Source organism: Dreissena polymorpha, chromosome 12 (genome assembly GCF_020536995.1).
Source record: "Dreissena polymorpha isolate Duluth1 chromosome 12, UMN_Dpol_1.0, whole genome shotgun sequence".
Lineage (NCBI taxonomy): Eukaryota > Metazoa > Mollusca > Bivalvia > Myida > Dreissenidae > Dreissena > Dreissena polymorpha.
In genome coordinates, this window is record NC_068366.1 from 47,299,870 (window position 1) to 47,318,935 (window position 19,066).

Sequence of the window (19,066 nt, forward strand, 5' to 3'; positions counted from 1 at the left end):
CAATAAGCCCTGTTTTCCCGCAGCGCGGATCATTTGCATTCATTAATAAACGCTAAAACATACTCAAACCGTGTTTTATAAGTTAAATTTCAATACTTTATTCTAATTAAGACACCCACTGGATTAGATATATTACGTAGAACGATCTTAAATATGGTAAATACACAGAAACACTCGGCTATATGAGAAATATAGCGACGACGATGACAAAGATGGTCGCACAAACCGTGAAACATCAGCGTAAGCACGTTTGCATGCCTGTAAGCTACATTTGGTCCTAGTTCAGAAATCTAACGGATTATCGTCGCGATGTCTATCCAAACAGATTGGGGGAATATGAAACTAACAACCCAGCGGGACACAGGAAAAGTTATGTTTAAAAATATGATTCTTTAAAGAAATATTCATAATCTAAGCATTGTTATGGCCTTATCACATACACGTCTCAATTATTTCTTTATTGCTTATCTATAATGATTATACTTGTGTATTTACAACACAAAATATACTTACTTTAGTTACGGCCACATTTTAATACCACAATAAACAAACATTTGGTCGATAAAGCTTACAACATAGACACATATCTCCATGTGAACCTATAAGCAAATGAAAAACAAAAACAACACAATGCAAAAATAACACCTTCTACGTTAAATAGTCCTATTTCATGGATTTTTGAAAGCGCACATTTACCATGATGACTAAAGCTTGTGCACTGGAATGTATCACCTTGCTCACATTGCTGTTAGTCGCTGATTGAAATATGAAAATATTGATGTTTCTATAATCGTAAAAGGCTGGACTGAATTTTCAAACGACCGACATGAATTACAAGCTTCAAACGACCGACATGAATTACAAGCTTCAAGCAGTATTGGAACCTCCTTCTGGTTAAACTTTTCTAAATACACGTGTGTAAAATATCGAGCCAGATTAGCCTGTGCAATCCGCACAGGTTATTCAGGTATGACAATTCCGCTTGTATGGACTTTGACGTTTAAAGGACATCTCTTTAAAAGAAAATCCAATTCAGGCGGGAAGTTTGCCCCAGATTGGCCTGCGTGGAACGCACAGGCTTATCTTAGACGACACTTTCCGAACATGCATTAAGCCCGGTTGTCCCAGAACGAGGCTGATTGGATGAGCAATGTTACTCTGTCAGTTCTTAAGGCTTATCACACTTGTTGGATCGAGTAGCTGGTGTAGATTATACGTTTATTCTACGTCGACAAACACGTCGGCAAACATTAGATTGCTTATCATCGGTCGACTAACAATATACCCTGTCTAAGATTATATGAGGATCCTCCATAATCCGCTTCGGACATTTCCGATCGAATATTTGACTTTAAAGTCGTTCTGAAAGATGGTAATCAAAAGGCCCAAAATCAAACATGACTTGGCTATTGGTGTGAGGGAAAGTAAAAACGTCCATACGAACAATGCATGTTGGTGACGTACAGTTATTATTGAATTCTAAACATGTTCAATGTGCATATATATTTTTCAAACATAAACATGCAACTGTCTGAATAAGCATGTTCAGTAAATAACTAGCACATTAACTTGAAGTGTGCAGGTGTATCATCAAACTAGTAACGACAATTCGACCATTGACATATTTATGCAACAATCCTATTGACTTATCAGTATGGTCCAAACGGCCGGATAATCTATCGATCATTGATCGGTGGACATACCTGCTAACACGTCGACCTGGCAACCGTATGCATACTCGGTATCCATTGTAAGGTTCTATGGTTTTATTAACTTTGCATATATGCTTTTCTTTTGTCTTACAGGCTCGAACCCTCGCCTCCCGAACTTTTCAGAAAATGTTCTTTAACTCGTGCTGGTATTTTATAAGAATTTGTATAACCTTCGTATTATACGATTGTACTACGATACACAACATTACGACTGTGTAGAACCACTTATTTGTTTAATGAATTTGAATGACTCGTACTGTTGTTAACAAACAGTTCTAGTTTTAGTCTACTTAAAATAAGTCAACGCGTTTTAAAATAGCATACTTTTGAAAGAAAGAATATTAGGTTTATTTCACTGAAAACGTGAGTCGTTCATAAGTTTATGATCGCAGCGCTCGCTGTGACTGGTATGTTCTATGCATGCCCTGGTACGAATTAAAAGTAAATACTTGTTTTTCAGGTTCTACAGATGGATCAAAAGCTATTTATCGCCTGGAAGTAAACGATAAATAATTACGTACAAATTGTGATTATTTTACAGATTTCAATACTTTTGTGCATTTTATTGTCGATGAATTGCAAAATGAAATCGATTTTAAATACGTATTCTAAATCTACGCTTGTATTGATGGCTGCCCTTTTACACCAATGCACACATTTCACAAAGTAGTACAGACTGAATCACTATAACGGCATTGAGTGTTGATACAGTTTCAACTGCTTTATCGCAGCGTTATTTGGCTTAGCCCATTCAGTTATGAAATCTCGTTCAATCTGATGGTTCAATGCTCATTGATACATTTATACCCTACTTCGTAAACATTCTGTTGATGATCAAAGCAAGACCTTAATGTCACGCAAGTGTTAATGATCATTGACTGTTCGCAATACACGCTATTTTAAGGCGGGTGTAAATTGTAATGCAACCCAGTGCATTCGAATAGCGGGTAGTTTATAATGAGAATATTTAAAAGAGGCGTGCCGAATACTAGAGGCAAAAGATAACCAACGCAGTGTTCATTATCGCGCTAATGTTTATTGATTATATTAGCCTTGTTCTGAGAAAACTGGGCTAAATGCATGTGCGTAAAGTGTCATCCCAGATTAGCCTGTGCACTCTGCACAGGCTAATCAGGGACGACACTTTCCGCCTAAACTTGATTTTTGGTAAGGAGGGACTTCCTTGAAACTAAAAATACCATAAAAGCGCACATTCATTAAGCCCAGTTTTCTCAGAACGCAGCTCATATTAGCACTATCCAGTTTTGACAATCTTATTTGATATCATTAGATTGTAGTGCCTTAATGATAACTAAGTGTTTAAGCTAATAAACTATATTTAAAAACATTAATACGTCGTACACTTTTTATACTGTACGTTTAGATCAGACATATTTAAAACCGTGCAATTATGTCACACGCAATTTGTACAGTTAAATTACGTCTCACACATAAAAAATGCAATTGACTTCTATTATGCAAAAGCGGTTATTTTATCTTAGATTTGATTGAGTATTTTCAAAAAAAAACGATTATTAACAATTTCATTATTAAAGATTGCACAAAACTCAAAAAAATCTTTTTGCAAAATACAGTACTCTATTGAATAACGCAATAAACATGTTATGCGATTGCCCAGATCATCAAATACTGCAACTTACCTTCACATCCGAAAATATATACTATATATTCACGCATATGAACCATCCTCACATATCCAATATTGTGTACATAATGATACAATTTGCATATAGACCGACAATAATTGACTGCATGCAATATTCGCTAGTAGCATAATGTGATTTACCGGCAGTCCAAGGAAATATCAACGGTACCGACAGTGTATCGTGCCCGCACCATTGCATTTGCCTGTTACCTTGGAGTTTAGTCTTGTATAATCGTTTCTAACAACATCCGTTGAAACAGCGAATGCTAATTAATTAAAAATGAAAACCGTTCAGTCTTCGAAAAGATGGCGTAGAAAAGTCACGGTTAAGCAACTCTGCAAGGCCAACAAATTATGTCCTTGTTTCCACTAAAATTGCAAAAAAATAGTGGAGGTAGGTAGACAAAACTTTTTTTCCCGTTAATTGTAGTAGTATAGACAGGTTATTACCACATTAAACAAATATTTAGAAGAGCAAGTATGATCGAAAACATGATTGGACACTCAACCTGGAATATCAAACACAGTTAAGAGTCGGTATCTAAAATTAAGGATATTTCTAATAGTTGAAACACAACTGTTTTAGGCCTTCTTGTCACATCAAGCATAACAATAGTTAGGCCTTTAGTGACACTCGTGTACATGATGTACTTCTGACACGGGTATCGCTATGTACACTGAACAATACTGTCTCTAATGACACGTGTACATGTTGTACTTCTACTGACACGGGCATCGCTATGTACACTGAACAATACTGTCTCTAATGACACGTGCACGTGATGTACTTCTACTAACATGGGCATCGTTAACTACACTGAACAATACTGTCTCTAATGACACGTGCACATTCTGGACTTCTACTGACACGGGCATCGCTATGTCCACTGGACAATACTGTCTCTAATGACACGAGTACGTAATGTACGTCTACTGACACGGGCATCGCTATGTACACTCAGCAATACTGTCTCTAATGACACGTGCACGTGATGTACTTCTACTGACACGGGCATCGCTATGTACACTAAACAATACTGTCTCTAATGACACGAGTGCGTGATGTACGTCTACTGACACGGGCATCGCTATGTACACTCAACAATACTGTCTCTAATGACACGAGTACGTGATGTATTTCTACTGACACGGGCATCGCTATGTACACTCAACAATACTGTCTCTAATGACACGTGTACGTGATGTACTTCTACTGACACGGGCATCGCTATGTCCACTGAACAATACTGTCTCTAATGACACGTGTACATTATGTACCAAATCTACGGACATGAGCAAGGCAATATGCACTATCAAATAAGGCCTACAGTGACACGAATTCGTTATGTACCACGGGAATCGCTATATACGTTGCATTATCAAGCTTCAGAGAGTTGATTGTATTTACGGACCGACCCCCTTTTTAGTGCCGACAAACTTTTGGGAGCATCACAAATAAGAGTCCTATATTTGTTTGGCCTGAATCGATTATATTATCAAAAATAACCTTTAACATAAAAACGTATATATTGCAATGAGATTAAGAAAATGTCTGTTATTTAAAAAAAATAAAATAAAATAAGTTATTGGTAGTGCAATCAACCGAAGCATGCATTGTCAAAAAAAATGTGGGTTGTGGAACTTGCAGGGGCATGAAAATAACAGTCAACATTTACTTTAATAACCTCTACCAAGGTACTTTCAAACACATAAACAACAGTGCGTCCTGAAATATGATAATGTTTGTGGCTTCTATTGTTAAAACAGAATATCGGGGCGAAACAATACAATGTGTATCTCATTCATTTTGCTTAAGGCAAGCATAATTACATGTATTCCAAACATTTAAATAATACATAACAGTCGGTAATGATTGGCAAAACCATTAACATTGATATAACTGAGTTTATATAAATTCCATAAATGTAACCAATGGTCCGATAACAAGGCACGCGTCAAACACTTGTCAAACAATTGTAATATAATTATATGCCGCAATACACCGAAATATACAGTATAATACAGTCAGAAACAAGCACACCACCGTACATTATCTGTGTTTTGACTTAAAGTTGTTTGTCTATTTGATTCTACTGACCCAAGCGACCCTTTTGTTGGTATCCCAGGTTATATTTGGGATAATTTTACAATTTGCTTCATTCTATCATGTCCGCCAAATAAACTGTTACACATAGATATGCAATCCATATAATTTATAATCTTGATATAAGTGAGAAACGACTTTTATATAATCAAATAAGGTAAACGAAAAAAACAAATGTTTTGTACTTGTTTTGAGGTGTCAGTGAAAACAAACAACCTATGTTTGGCCTACTGAAAGGACACATTATTAATGGTGTTTTGCGTCGAAATGGATGACGTATTCTTCATAAAGAGTACGGTCTGTACGGCTGCGATTTGAAACAGATTCATTTCGCGATCATAGATTGTGTCACCCATAACTAAAAACGTAAGACATCCATAGGAAATATGAGTAAAAGAGACATTTCTATAACAAAATGTAAACTAATTATTGTATTATTTTTTAAGCAGTGCAATCTGAATCAGCAATTAGCAATAGCATGATTTGTCAAAGAAGATTACTGGAAACGTTGATGTACGTTTAAAAATGAGTGTACTACCGCATCTACTTTGGTAAGCAATTCCTAGGTACATTCATGCACACGTTAAATATAATTCATTCAGCATACTTGTATGTTCTGATGTTTATAGCAGAATATCGCAGCGACGCAATTCAAATTCTATGCAAGTTCAAGGCATAAACAAGTATTATAACAATGATCCTATAACAACGTATGCGTAAACAACATCTCGAATAGGAATATATACCGCCATATACAAACGATTCATCGTACGTCACATTGTTTAGGCCTTTAACAATTCCCCGACCATTTTTTGTTTGTGCTGACCAAGTTTTAAAATGTCATATTCCAGGTTGTGATTATGATCGATTTTACGCATTTTATCGTATCAAAAAACAAAATACACATTAAAAGTTATGCTGCAAAAGAAATATTATGAATTCAAATTACTTCATTAAAGTAGGAAATAATAATTGATCAGTAATAATAAAACAAACTTCGGCAGATATTCCTACCCATATTTTGAGATTTTAGTTGAAACTAACAAGTAATTATGGGGCCTTACATAAAGCATAGTGACAGAGTGTTGTTTTCACCCAGGTATGGCTAATTGACGTCCGGCAAGATGCCATACATGTCTTTGAAATATTAATAAGCCGCCTTTCATTGTGAACATATGTTTTCCCAGCGCGATATTGAATTGAGAAATGACATCAAAAGGCGTTTTAAATCAACGATCTCTTCCTGTATTATTCATACTGTATTCACTGTAGTCATTATTCTCCTTTTTAAAAGATACGCTCTTTATAATAATCGATACGTACAGCATCAACCTACTTGTTAGTGGCCCTGCACGATAGTTAAAGTAAAATCATATAAATGAATAAAGACCAATCGGCGATGAATGTTGAAGAATAAAATCCGGATATTTTTGTCCAAGTATACTAACTTAATTATTTATGTTTTTATTTAACAGGAATACTTGCATGGAACACAACGGGAATTCGAGGTCGTTTTCTTTCAAATATGTATTTTATCCCATTTAATGTTTCTTTAAATAAACTGTTCTTCTAGCATAGCTTGCCGACAATTTTGGAATGACATGAAAATGTAACTGTGTTGAGTGAAAATTATTTCTCTGAAATTAGACTTCCTATATAATATTTCCAGATTTTTCCATGGACCTGAATGAGTCTATTCACATTGGTGTATAGAGTCCCCCTTGCGACTGAGAGGTCCTGGGTATGATCCCAATGTGGGGCGAGATTCAGGACCTGCCCAACGAGGAATAGTACTTGATCTTCCCAGGACACGGACCCGTGAAGCTTTAGATACAGTCGAGCTGAACTTAATAGGCTTAAATTAAACGGATTTCACAGATTACATTTGACATAAAAAACACGTCGTTTAGGCGTGATCTTACGGAGCAATTGAAGAAAAATGAAATCGAAAGTATAAGTACATATTCGATAGGCGCAATGTGTGTTTGTACAACTTAAATGTATTCATTATAAAACGAAATAGTGAAATATATCTTTTTGATGAAATGGAAGAGGTGCCATTTTTAAATTTATTTAATGTTTTCGATGGACAGGGGCTTTAAAACAGAACACATTTCACAATATATCTGTTGAGAGTTAGTGGATATCGCAAACAGCCCACAGTAAAGAAAGACTATAATAGCTGAAGCGTTAGGTTTTGTAACTAGATAGTTACTCCCCTTTGAACTGCTATATATTTGAATACCAGTAAAACTACATCTCAAGTAAGTCTTTTGTGGGAATATTATTTTTTTCATCTTAATTAAATTATCTGTGCCGATATGTTAGGACTGCGAATGGCATCCCGGACTGCCAGATAATTGTATTATGGGAGCCGCAGATGCGAATGAAGTGTCGACTGCGGTACAAACACTGCTTTCGAGTAGAACTAGTTGCGTCGCATAGACAAGTCGATTGCACAGCTTTCGTGTGGAATGCGAACTAATGCCATGCATGCAATTAATACATTTGAACATCCGGCGCCAATCAATAGCTACATACCACTAATTATGTTTGTTACTTCATCTATACCATACTTCCGGTCTTAATTTAAGACGGCCGAGTATCGCATTTCTGATCGATATGAAGTCAATCGATTTTAGTTCAATATCTTCATCTGCGTAAACTGCTAAACAAAAAGCTAGTGAATATTGTTTGTTCTTTTTTGCTCGATAAACATATTTTCTCATATGCGCAAAATTACATTTACTTCACTAAGTATAATTGCGTATGATTGGTTTAAATAAGCAGTTAATTTCTGTTTGTTTGTGCATTTGTAATAATAAAACATTTGAATTAAAAAATATGTTAATGAACTCGCATGTTTTCCAATCTTTACTTTTAATTAAATTGAGTATGGACTTTAACTGAGCGTGTGATGGTATGATTATTTTCAATTATAAATACATATCTGTGTTTTTACGGAGAAAAACATCTTTTAGTAAACATATTAAAACTTTGTCTAACAATAGGAAGAAAGTCGATGCAGTAAAATGCATTTATACTTTTAAAATAATTGGCTTTTGAAAAAGAGGTTTAAGTTAGAATACCATTTTGGTCATCCCAAATAAAGTGAAATAATCTTTTGTGAATATAACGGTTTTACGTTTCATTGTTAAAAGAAAGCGACGTTTGCAGATTAAAAAAAACCACTTCCAAATATCGAGGATCAAAATGACAGTACAATGTGCAATCATCTTTAACATATTCTCGTGTTTGTACAAATGAGAATTATTGCTAAGTCAAAAACCGAGCATATATTGGTCGACTTAATGTAAACAGTTACACGAGAGCAAACATTTCAAATCGCATTGAACGTCCAGAGATTTGCATTTTTGAAGAATGTCATTTTTCATAATTCCACTTTCTGATCATACCGTATAGACAAAAGCACCATTCCTTACCACTTATGCACGATGATCTCGTGACGTGCTGGATATGGATTCGTTTAAGAAATAGCAATCAGAAGGTGCTGGGTTCGATCTACACTTTGTGAGCTTTACCTTCTCTTTAGATACCAATTGATACCAATTGATGGTTCAACTCAGGAAACATTCTAGTACTCGAACGTACATCAATGCGCCTAAGCCTTTTGATGCAATCGAGCTCAATTAAACTAGTTAAACCTTAACTAAAATTACAAGTGAGTACAAATCACTTCATTTGCCCAACCCATATGCGGACATAAAACGAAATATCGGTGCCATAACGGAATTGAGTCGCAATAATTGCAATTGCTACTGCCTGTTTTATTGACGCAGGAAATGCGATATCAATTATATGCAACAGCGCACGGATGTTCACCACCAACGCAATCATAAATTAAACATTGTGCACATGATTTGTTCCATGTAGAGGAAACTGTGACATTTTATGATTGATAAACACTCCTTCCCACACAACACTGAACTGAAATAACAACTGAAACAACAGGCTACTATAATTAACACAATTTGCGCAGCATTCATTATTTCAGTGAAAAACCCTCCAAACAATATTTCAGACAACAAATACATCGTTTAATTTGTATGATTTGCTCTCTTTATCGTGGTGTAGACGGGGTAATCACGTGCTGATCTAATGGAAGTCAAGATGGCGACGTCCATGCCGAGACAGGTATTTTTCGGCGTTTTATACCCTTTATAACTTCCAAATGCCGCTCACTTTCCATCCATATCTGCGAGAAAGTGATCAGCATTTATTTCGTATTAATATATATAATATAGGTTGTCGAAGCCTCCTTGGAATATGAAGAATATTTAGATTGACTTCCGAGACGACTGCGCGTATTTTGTGTAAGATGAAGAGTCTCTGCACATCCGTTGAGAATTCAAACTGGCAGATACGGCCAGGATAACATTCCACGAAATGAACTTTATTGTCTATGTTGTAATGACTTGGATTTAGAGGATGAATACTATTTTATATGCATATGCCGCTGTACACTGAGTTCAGGAAAAATATTTTAGCCGTACATTTTTATTAACCCATCTGTATATAAATTCAACTAGTAGCTAGTTTCATGTGACAACTCAATAATTTACAATGTGTGTAAATTTATCAAATAAGCTTTTGTTGAAAGAAATGCAATTCTTAATAGTACTGATAAATAAACTCCAGTACCGGCTTAATAGAACCTAGGTCATATTACCATTGATTGTATTTATTTGTGTTTGTATTCTTAAATGACTTATTTTTTAATTAATGTTATGTTGGTATGCCAAGTTACGTTACGGAGAATAATGTTTGTATTTGCGCTTGTAGACGATGTACATTTGTATAAGTCTGAATAAACTGTCTGTCTGTCTGTCTGTCTGGTATAAAACGGTGACAAATACTTGTTTCGGCATGGACGTCGCCATATTGATCGTCACGTGATTACCTCCTATGTCGTGGTGTGAACATGCATTTTAAAAGAACGCTGGCACATACAAAACGACACCATGCTACTTTCTTTTTGTGCTTTTTTAACGTGCAATTGCCATATATGGTCGATAAGGAACAACTTTATCACAGTTCAATCTTAGATGTCAACATAAAAGCGTCTTTATGAACGTTTACCCAAGGAATCAAACATAAATCAACCACCATGCAAACATCATTTGTTAAGTATTATACTTTAAATTAATTTGACTGTGAATGATAGTACATTAAACCATAGCACCTTATTACCTTAGAAGCTGCATTTTGTAGTCCCTTACAATGGTTGGTCTGCCAACCGATGAGTGACAGCGGCCGATGAGGCATACGTCCATTTTGAGGGCCGGCGGAGTCGGATGGAACTTCCGCTGTCGAGTGCGATTAGAACCTCGGTTATGGGGCCTTTGGAGATCCAATCAACGTTTACTGAGCCAGTGAACCTGAAAGTACAAGTGTTTGGTGCTATATATTACCGCCTATTGCAAGAGACTGCATTCACATATCGACATATGATATGTTTCACCCTACACTCGTGAAATAATTTAAACTACAATAACGATATTTGTACGTATACATGTGTTCATTATAAAGTGATAACTGTAATTAGTGTACCAACGATGTCCTTCTTTATGCTCTTTAATTTCAATAAATACAGTTCTACTGACCTAACTACAGGATTGAATCGACGAAGTGCATATATATACACTAGCAAAAACATAAGATGATACAGAAAAGTCCCTGAAACGCTATTCGGTGTATATTCCGCATCGCCCTCGTATGTCTGTACCCGATGTCGAATACAAATGTAATTTATACAAAAATACAGTTTCAATGCAGATTTTAAAATTTATAAAGTTATATTTTTTGCGGAGCTGCTTAACCCAGGTTTTTTAATTTCATGACTAATAGTAGTTGTTATGATGGTGGTTGTAGAGGTAGAATTTGCAATATTGCATTTATACTATCAGATATCGTAGCAGCATCAAAAATTTACATCCATTTGATTTAACGTATTAATCAATTTTTTTTCTGTTTTTATAAAATGTTAACAACAATCTTGAGACAAGCCACGTTATCTGTGACCCTGTCTGTGTCGTCTAACTGGAGCTAACGATCGCCCATATAAAGCAATCTATAAATTCTGTGAAAAAAAAACACAATGGAATAAAAGCAGCGTTCCAGGCATGATAGTTTGTTCTGGTTCTATAACCGCAGTCGTTTTGTTTTATCTCGCCAAGTTTATAGCCCGTTCGATGTGTCATTTCATCTTTATGACGCAATTGCGTGTGTTTGTTTCTGTTGCATTTTTATGCCAAGAAATGACAATTCCTTTGAAGCGATGAAACATATTGACTGGCATTTTAATGCGGCGCGACACGAACGTTCCTTGTTCAGCTTTTTTTTAAACAAGATGATCAAAGGCATTTAAAGGTCACGTCTATACAATCGTGCCGGTCAATATTCTGGTCCGTTTCCGATCTATTTCAATTTATTAATTCGACATGGGTCCGTCCGAAACCGATGCCCCCCCCCCCCCCCCCACTACACACACATGATTGTCTCAAACCTCCTCTAATGTTGAAACATGTTTACCATCCTTCCAAGGTGCAAACGTTTACATATATAAGTTATACACGAAATTAGGGGCATCGTTTTTAGTTGTTCGTAAGGTTAGTACTACGCGTTGTACTACGGCTCAGTGGGCTATACATATGATGGGCGCATATGGAATACGACCCATTTTCGCATGACGAGGGTCATTAAAAATCTCATCGCAAGTTTTAAATGGCACAGTTTAGCACAATCCTTTTCGATACAAAATTGTATTCAAAATTGCAAACTTGTCAATAAGGGCAGCCTATCCAGGCGTTTAGGAACGATTTCTAGACGTGCTGACCGAGTACGGCAAACATTTGTGGTTGGATAATAAAACGATTTTCCTCTTATCGTGACACTATACTATTTGTTTGTTTTCTCATCTTGAATGCAAGACTGTGCTCATCGATAGTTAATTATATATTCCCCGGACGATTTAGTGAACGAGTACTGACCCCGAAATTCTGCGAGATTGATTTTAACGCGTAATTGTAACTGGGCCACAATTTGTGTAATATAAGCATACAGAGAGTAGTCCGGAATTCCTTACACTGAATAGTGATACATCCTTTGCGCTGAGCACAGACACAGTGATGTTGCCAAAGTTCAGAGGTTTTATCTCGAATCAGCCTATGAAAAATGTGTTTATATTAATGCGTGTCTGCTTGCGTTATGTAAAAGTCATTTAAGGTGAAAAGCTGGGTAAAACAGCTATGCCGAAAAGCGCTTTAGTGCTCTATACCCATGTTTAGGTCAGAGTTGTTGAAACCGTGTGAACTGCTAGGGTAACAAGTAATGCATAAACAAAAAAGAACGGGTAAACAGGGCTGTCTTTATGACTACTTTATTCGTGAGTAAAAAGTATTGCTCGCAGATTTATGTATTTATTTATTTTCATCAATTATGTTCTTGTATATTTTGAATTTGTATATGGTTTCAAAAATCAAAAGTTTTGTACAGGAAATTTCCATAATGAAATTATATTCTTAGTAAGATAGGTATTCAATATTCAAACAATATTCATTTAATATGATGGTGATTGCAAATTGTCTATATAATCAGTTCCCATTACCATTTTCATCATACTTTCTATGTTTTCAGAACGTCAAAAAACTGCCACTTTTTTATTTTGTCTAAGTTATCTCTATACAATAAATATGATGATTAAAAGTGCACACAAATCTCGGTCCGTGCGTTATGACACACTCTTGATAAATTTGAATGGCGTGTGTTCATTTCAAACTTGCGATTAATTTTGAAAAATGAGTTGCGTCTTAAATTATGCAATAGCGAACAACTTCAGTGCCTTCGGCGCTTTGATGGAGCAACGTTAGCGCCCATCCTATTTTCTGACACGTGTTTGGCATTGAGTTTCGTCAGTCTAATACTGGGTTGATTCATACGTGCATACAATCTCATCTCAGTGAAGACATCGAAGTACGCAACACATCATAAACAGTGTCAAATTGTAGTATGGAAAGTATACTATGTCAAATGTGAAGTACACTATGCACAACTTCAAACGAAATTTATGCGATAATGTCATCACCTGCCTTAGCAAAAAGAAAATGCATTTTCTTCTGAGAAAAAACACACACACTAAGTTCGCTTTTAATTAAAAATGTTGACACTATTCTAAATACTCAAAATCAAGTACTTCTGCTAGAACAATAAACCGTACCGTATCGTGACCGTGCATAATTTCATTCGCATTCTATATCTACTTTCAAGGTATAAGAATAAGCTTTTTGACAATCGCAAACAATTTATCACTCAGGCTCATTAACTAAGAAACATTTAATTGGCACAGTTGCCTGAACAATTGCTTAGTGTGTTAATTGCATTTTTGATATTTGTTGATCGTCGACTAACCTGAAAATTACTGTACTTACTTCTATATTAAATCGAATGATATTAAAATATACTGTATGGAAGATAGTTTTTTTTACCTTTCAGCTATCCGTTATCCAAATAACTGTGAGTGGTTTTCAGTTTAAGCGTGCTTTTTTCAATTTAACAATTAATCTAATTGAACAAATCCTTCAGGAAATACATTGAACAATACATACTCATATTAATTAGATGCTCTTTGTTGTATCAACATAGAGAAATAACACGCTCTTTTCATTACATTTTTAAGAAATGTATTTCCAAAAGCAGTTCGCAACCGTTTCTCAACATTTTCCAATGATTCTGCAAGTTTGTATTATACTTCTTATTTAACAAACTGATGCATATTTTTAAACCTCGTATTGAACGGCAACTGATTATTTCCGCAATGTTCACCAGTCTTCTTTAGACAAAGACATCATTGATTCCAGAGCTGAACTAAATGTCAACAAAGAGACATTGACGATGTTTAAAAGATATCCGCTTCCCTGCGGGTCCGTAATAAATCTGGCATAGTGAAAAAATGATAGGGACTAAACAAATAAATCATTTAGTTTTATGAAGCTTTCATCGGGAAGGATGGATCATTAATAAACAGGCATATTGATCATCGCAAACAAAACACGGTGCGGTGATTAAAGGGGTAAAACTATACACGTGAACGATTTTTAAAAAGATTTTTTGATGAAATATGTTAAATTTAGTATAATGTGTCTCGTGCATATGTGAACGTTGGACAAATTCATTTAAAACATATCATGCGGGCATTATAAATAAAACTAATATCTAATAAAGAGTTGTGCTGTTACGTTGATGAGCACGTCGGAACGAATTATTTTTAAAAGCCCTGCAGGTTGTCATATCGATAAAACAAGAGTTTTGGCTCAAAAGAGACATTCGGTATATGTATTGATAAACGTTGACATGACAACATTGTGTCAAGTGCTTTGAAGGCGAATGAATTTTACATTTACAGTTATTTCATTAGTATAATTTTACTTAAACTTGAAATGTGCTATACATTGAAGTTAATATATATTAACGCATATTATCCCTTTGAAAAATGTTCAATGATTGTTTATTCGATAGTAAACAATCCTCCCTGATATGTCTCGTTATATGTCAAGTGATACAATGATTCTTTAAGATACACATCTAACAAATATTGGGATGTGACACACGACCGGGTGTTTTAATTAAATACCTGTATATATTTGCTAATATCATCGATCAAAATACCTTTGGTCATTGTGATTCACCCAAACTTGCCGGTCAAATTGCATTTGGTTTCTTTTGCCATGACATGCTGTGGTGTATTAGTTACATGACTGTAATTAATATGAAAATTAATATGTTGATTGATTGATTCAATAATTTGTTTTACATTGGGGTCTTAACCCATTTATGCCTAGTGGACTATCCCATCCTTCTAAATTGGATCAATTTATTTCCAAAATTAGGGATGTCTAGTATATTAATTTTTATATTTAGAATATTTCTTACAGAAAGTCCTTTAAGCAAACCGCGCAGACCCTGATGAGACGCCGCATCATGCGGCGTCTCATCTGGGTCTACGCTGTTTGTCATGACCTTTTTTCTAGACGATAGGCATAAATGGGTTAAATTCTCAAAGATATTCGTTGTATAAGCGATCCTGGTCTATCGGTATACTTTTTTTTATTTGAAGGTGTTGTTATTACGAGCTGTTGTTATTTTCAGTTGTTTTTGTTTCAATTTAGGGATGATGGTATTGTTAAACGATCAATTGGTATGAAGTGTGACAACCTATACTCGTATATGATGTATATTGTAGACTCTTTTACAAAGATGTCAGTAAGGTCGTTTATTCACTCCGTAGGCCAATGCCTATTTTGTGTTAGCTATCTAGAGAGATTTAAAATCACACCGAAAGTTATCATAAAGTTTTAATTTTAATAAACCGTCTGATATGATTGTGCCGATAGGATGTTACATTCGTTTAAAGTTAGATTAACGAGATACATGAGATAACCTTTTACAATAGAAATTCGAGATAAATTCGCTACATCTGAATTGGCTTATTGAATAGACACAAGACAATCGATGAAATACAATAAGTTGCGGGATTTTTATTCCGATATCGATTCTTAGATCTTCACAAAAAGATAAACAGTTCAAAAAGGTTAGTTTATTATAACAAAAGTCAAGTCGTTTCATAAAAACTGTTATAATGACGTCACGATACGCACAACGATATAAAGTAACTTACCAGGTACACTGGCTCTCATGTGCTATCATATTCAGCTTTAAAACGTACTTTTCCTTGCATGGAAGCTATATATAAATTAGCTCTGAGTTTTTTTTATTATTTGATTCACACAATTATTATGAAATTGCTCACTCAGAATGACGTTACAAGACGCATAGGACTTTATACACTTGCGTCCGCGCAGTATGGTAAGGATCTAGCCTTTCCGCTTAGGAGACCACAAACCACTTTGTGACTTTATAGCGGACAACGTACATATTGTAGCCTTTGACAAGCAAGACTGTACGATTGCGCAGGCTGGTCTGGAGCTACGCTTGCCGAATCTTGCATTAGATGCAGTTTCGCATGGCACGGCTTATATTTAATCTATTTTAAAATATGTTATATGCGAACATCGTCTATTTATACGTCGTTGTTGTAATTCAGTCGGATATTGTTCTGATTGGATGAGGAATTAATTTCAATGTTTTATCCAGCATATAGTCCAACCAGCATATTCTGGTTCCCTGGTGATCCTTGATATGCATTAAATGGATAAGGCCTTGGTTAAAGCCATCCGATTCTTGTTAGAAAAAATGAAACTTGAAAACGCATATCTGAATAAGGACCAGAGCATTATGGTTTTATAGCAGTTCTTCAACACCACACTGTCATGAGTTTAAACACTCAAGACCGGTTTAGGATACTTATGATGTTAGTCTAATAAACAATCGCTATTTAGATAAAGCGTTGAAAGTCGTTCCGCCTTCAAGCGAGGGATGACCTTTTACTATTATAAGCTCGGATATTCATCTAAGTGGATGTTTTGAGGCCTTATATCGCAATATTGCATAAAAAACGGAACCGTAAATAGGCTTCTCTATTTACAAAATACGCACATAATTTATTAAACGAATCGAAAATCTCAATAGCTTTAGTTTATATGACGTATACAAAATCTGAATAGCACATAGACAGAACACTGCGGGCACATAGACAAAACACCGAAGACACAAGAGATATGAGCCTCGATCTGGGAAAACCGAGTTTAATAAAGTGCTGCCCCAGATTTGCATTTGTAGCCGCACAGGCTATTCAGGGATGACACTTTCTGCTTTTATCTTAGGCCCTTCATTTTACGTTTACATGAAGTCTCCATTCCATCAAACTCAAAATATAGTCTTAGCGGAAAGTGTCGTGCCTGAATAGCTTGTGCGGACTCAATGGCTTATCTTACGACACTGTACGCACATGCATCAAGCCCGGGTTGTCCAGAGTTCGGCTCAAATATCAAACCATTATGAATTCCTAAGATGCGTTAGAAGCCGTTAAAATTCTCGATGGTCACCAAAATAACAACCAACACAACAATGTAACCACCCCTTACACCATCCACAACCAACACAACAATGTAACCACCCCTTACACCATCCACAACCAACACTACAATGTAACCACCCCTTACACCATCCACACAACAATGTAACCACCCCTTACACCATCAACACTACGCTCAATCAAACATTAAGCTTACCGCCAAATGGCCCGGTGACAGTGCTGACTGTATCGAACCAAGCTTACCGCCAAATGGCCCGGTGACAGTGCTGACTGTATCGAACCAAGCTTACCGCCAAATGGCCCGGTGACAGTGCTGACTGTATCGAACCAAAGTTTCCGTTTTACATCAATTCTAACTACGACTTCCACGGATATCCTGTTGAAATAAATAAATATTTCTTCAACTTTCTCACACAATTCTTAACTCAAGTTCAAAATTGATGTAACGAGAGACACTTACGATACAAGCAAGAAATATCTCACAAATAAAGACAACTCTAAAAAGCAGACACAAATAATAAATGCTATAAATTTAATTAGCATCAATTCAGCATTTGAGTAAATATGATATACAAAGCATTTCTTTTGATACTTTTTTCTCTTTTTTTGCTATTACATTTTTGACGCATACTGCTACAGTCACAGTTAAGAGTGTTTTCATAGATAGGATTACCTAACCGACGTTATATCTCTGAGAGTGAAAGGGTCTGTTCATGAATTTACAACAGATCTAACCAAACTGTGATAAATGTGGAGTTTTCGAAGCAAGCCAAACATCTCAGTATATTTTGAACGTATGTTACAAATGTCCAGCGCGGTCCGCTTTGATGGCATTTACGTTTAAGCCCATGTTCATTAATGTAGATTACTAAATAAATATTAAAGATGTACATGTATGGTTTAGGTTTTATTGAAGAGCGAACATGATGTATTCTTCGTCACCATGTATTAAATTCATTACATCTTTTTCACCTTTTCCGCCACAATGTTCAAATGAAGAAGAAAATATATTATATATTTATGTGTTATTTTTATATTACATGGTTGCCTTACTAGATTCCGTTAGAATAATTTGAAAGTAGCTAATAATGTAAAAAGCTTAAGTTTGCCCCTTTACAGTGTCATCTCTCAGTGAAATTAGAGAAGAAAAACAATCTGATAACCTTTTGTTCAGGTGCACATTTTGGGTTAAATAGCAAATCAAATAACAAAAAATCGCTGAGATAAGAATAATATTACATCATTGACTTCATTATCTGATGGTAGATGTCGCACACTTCTTATGATGAGTTAGTGCACTGCAGTCGCAAACAACGTTAACAAAATTGGGGTGTTTACTAGTTGTATATGAACTGCAAATGAACTTCAATGAAAATGTTTTCATTGTCGATATTGCCATCTCATTGTCGCATACATACGATGACCTAACAAAAATCCGAAACATTATTAATCAACTTGCCAGAAATACATCGGAATCGGTCCAATAATTTATGGACATTCGGCCTGTCGCAGATGAAATAAAACCAGTTTACTTCTGAATGTGATTTACAATCAAGCAGTAAATGCAATAAATC

At 35.5% G+C, this 19,066-nt stretch overlaps 1 protein-coding gene across 5 annotated transcripts in view; it reads right to left on the minus strand.

The window, feature by feature from the left end:
• LOC127852303 (uncharacterized) overlaps positions 1-19,066 on the minus strand; it is a 29,110-nt gene that overhangs the window by 9,224 nt on the left and 820 nt on the right. The window contains exons 2-3 of one of the 5 annotated variants that reach the window (XM_052386227.1): positions 17,783-17,868; positions 10,694-10,881 (exon numbers count right to left, since the gene is read on the minus strand). In XM_052386227.1, coding sequence (XP_052242187.1) covers positions 10,694-10,776 — 83 coding nt within the window. In that variant the 5' untranslated portion in view covers positions 10,777-10,881; positions 17,783-17,868. Of the gene's footprint in view, positions 1-10,693; positions 10,882-13,986; positions 14,361-17,688; positions 17,869-19,066 lie in introns of those variants that run through there. The other 4 variants (XM_052386229.1, XM_052386228.1, XM_052386230.1 and 1 more) reach the window with 4 other exon arrangements.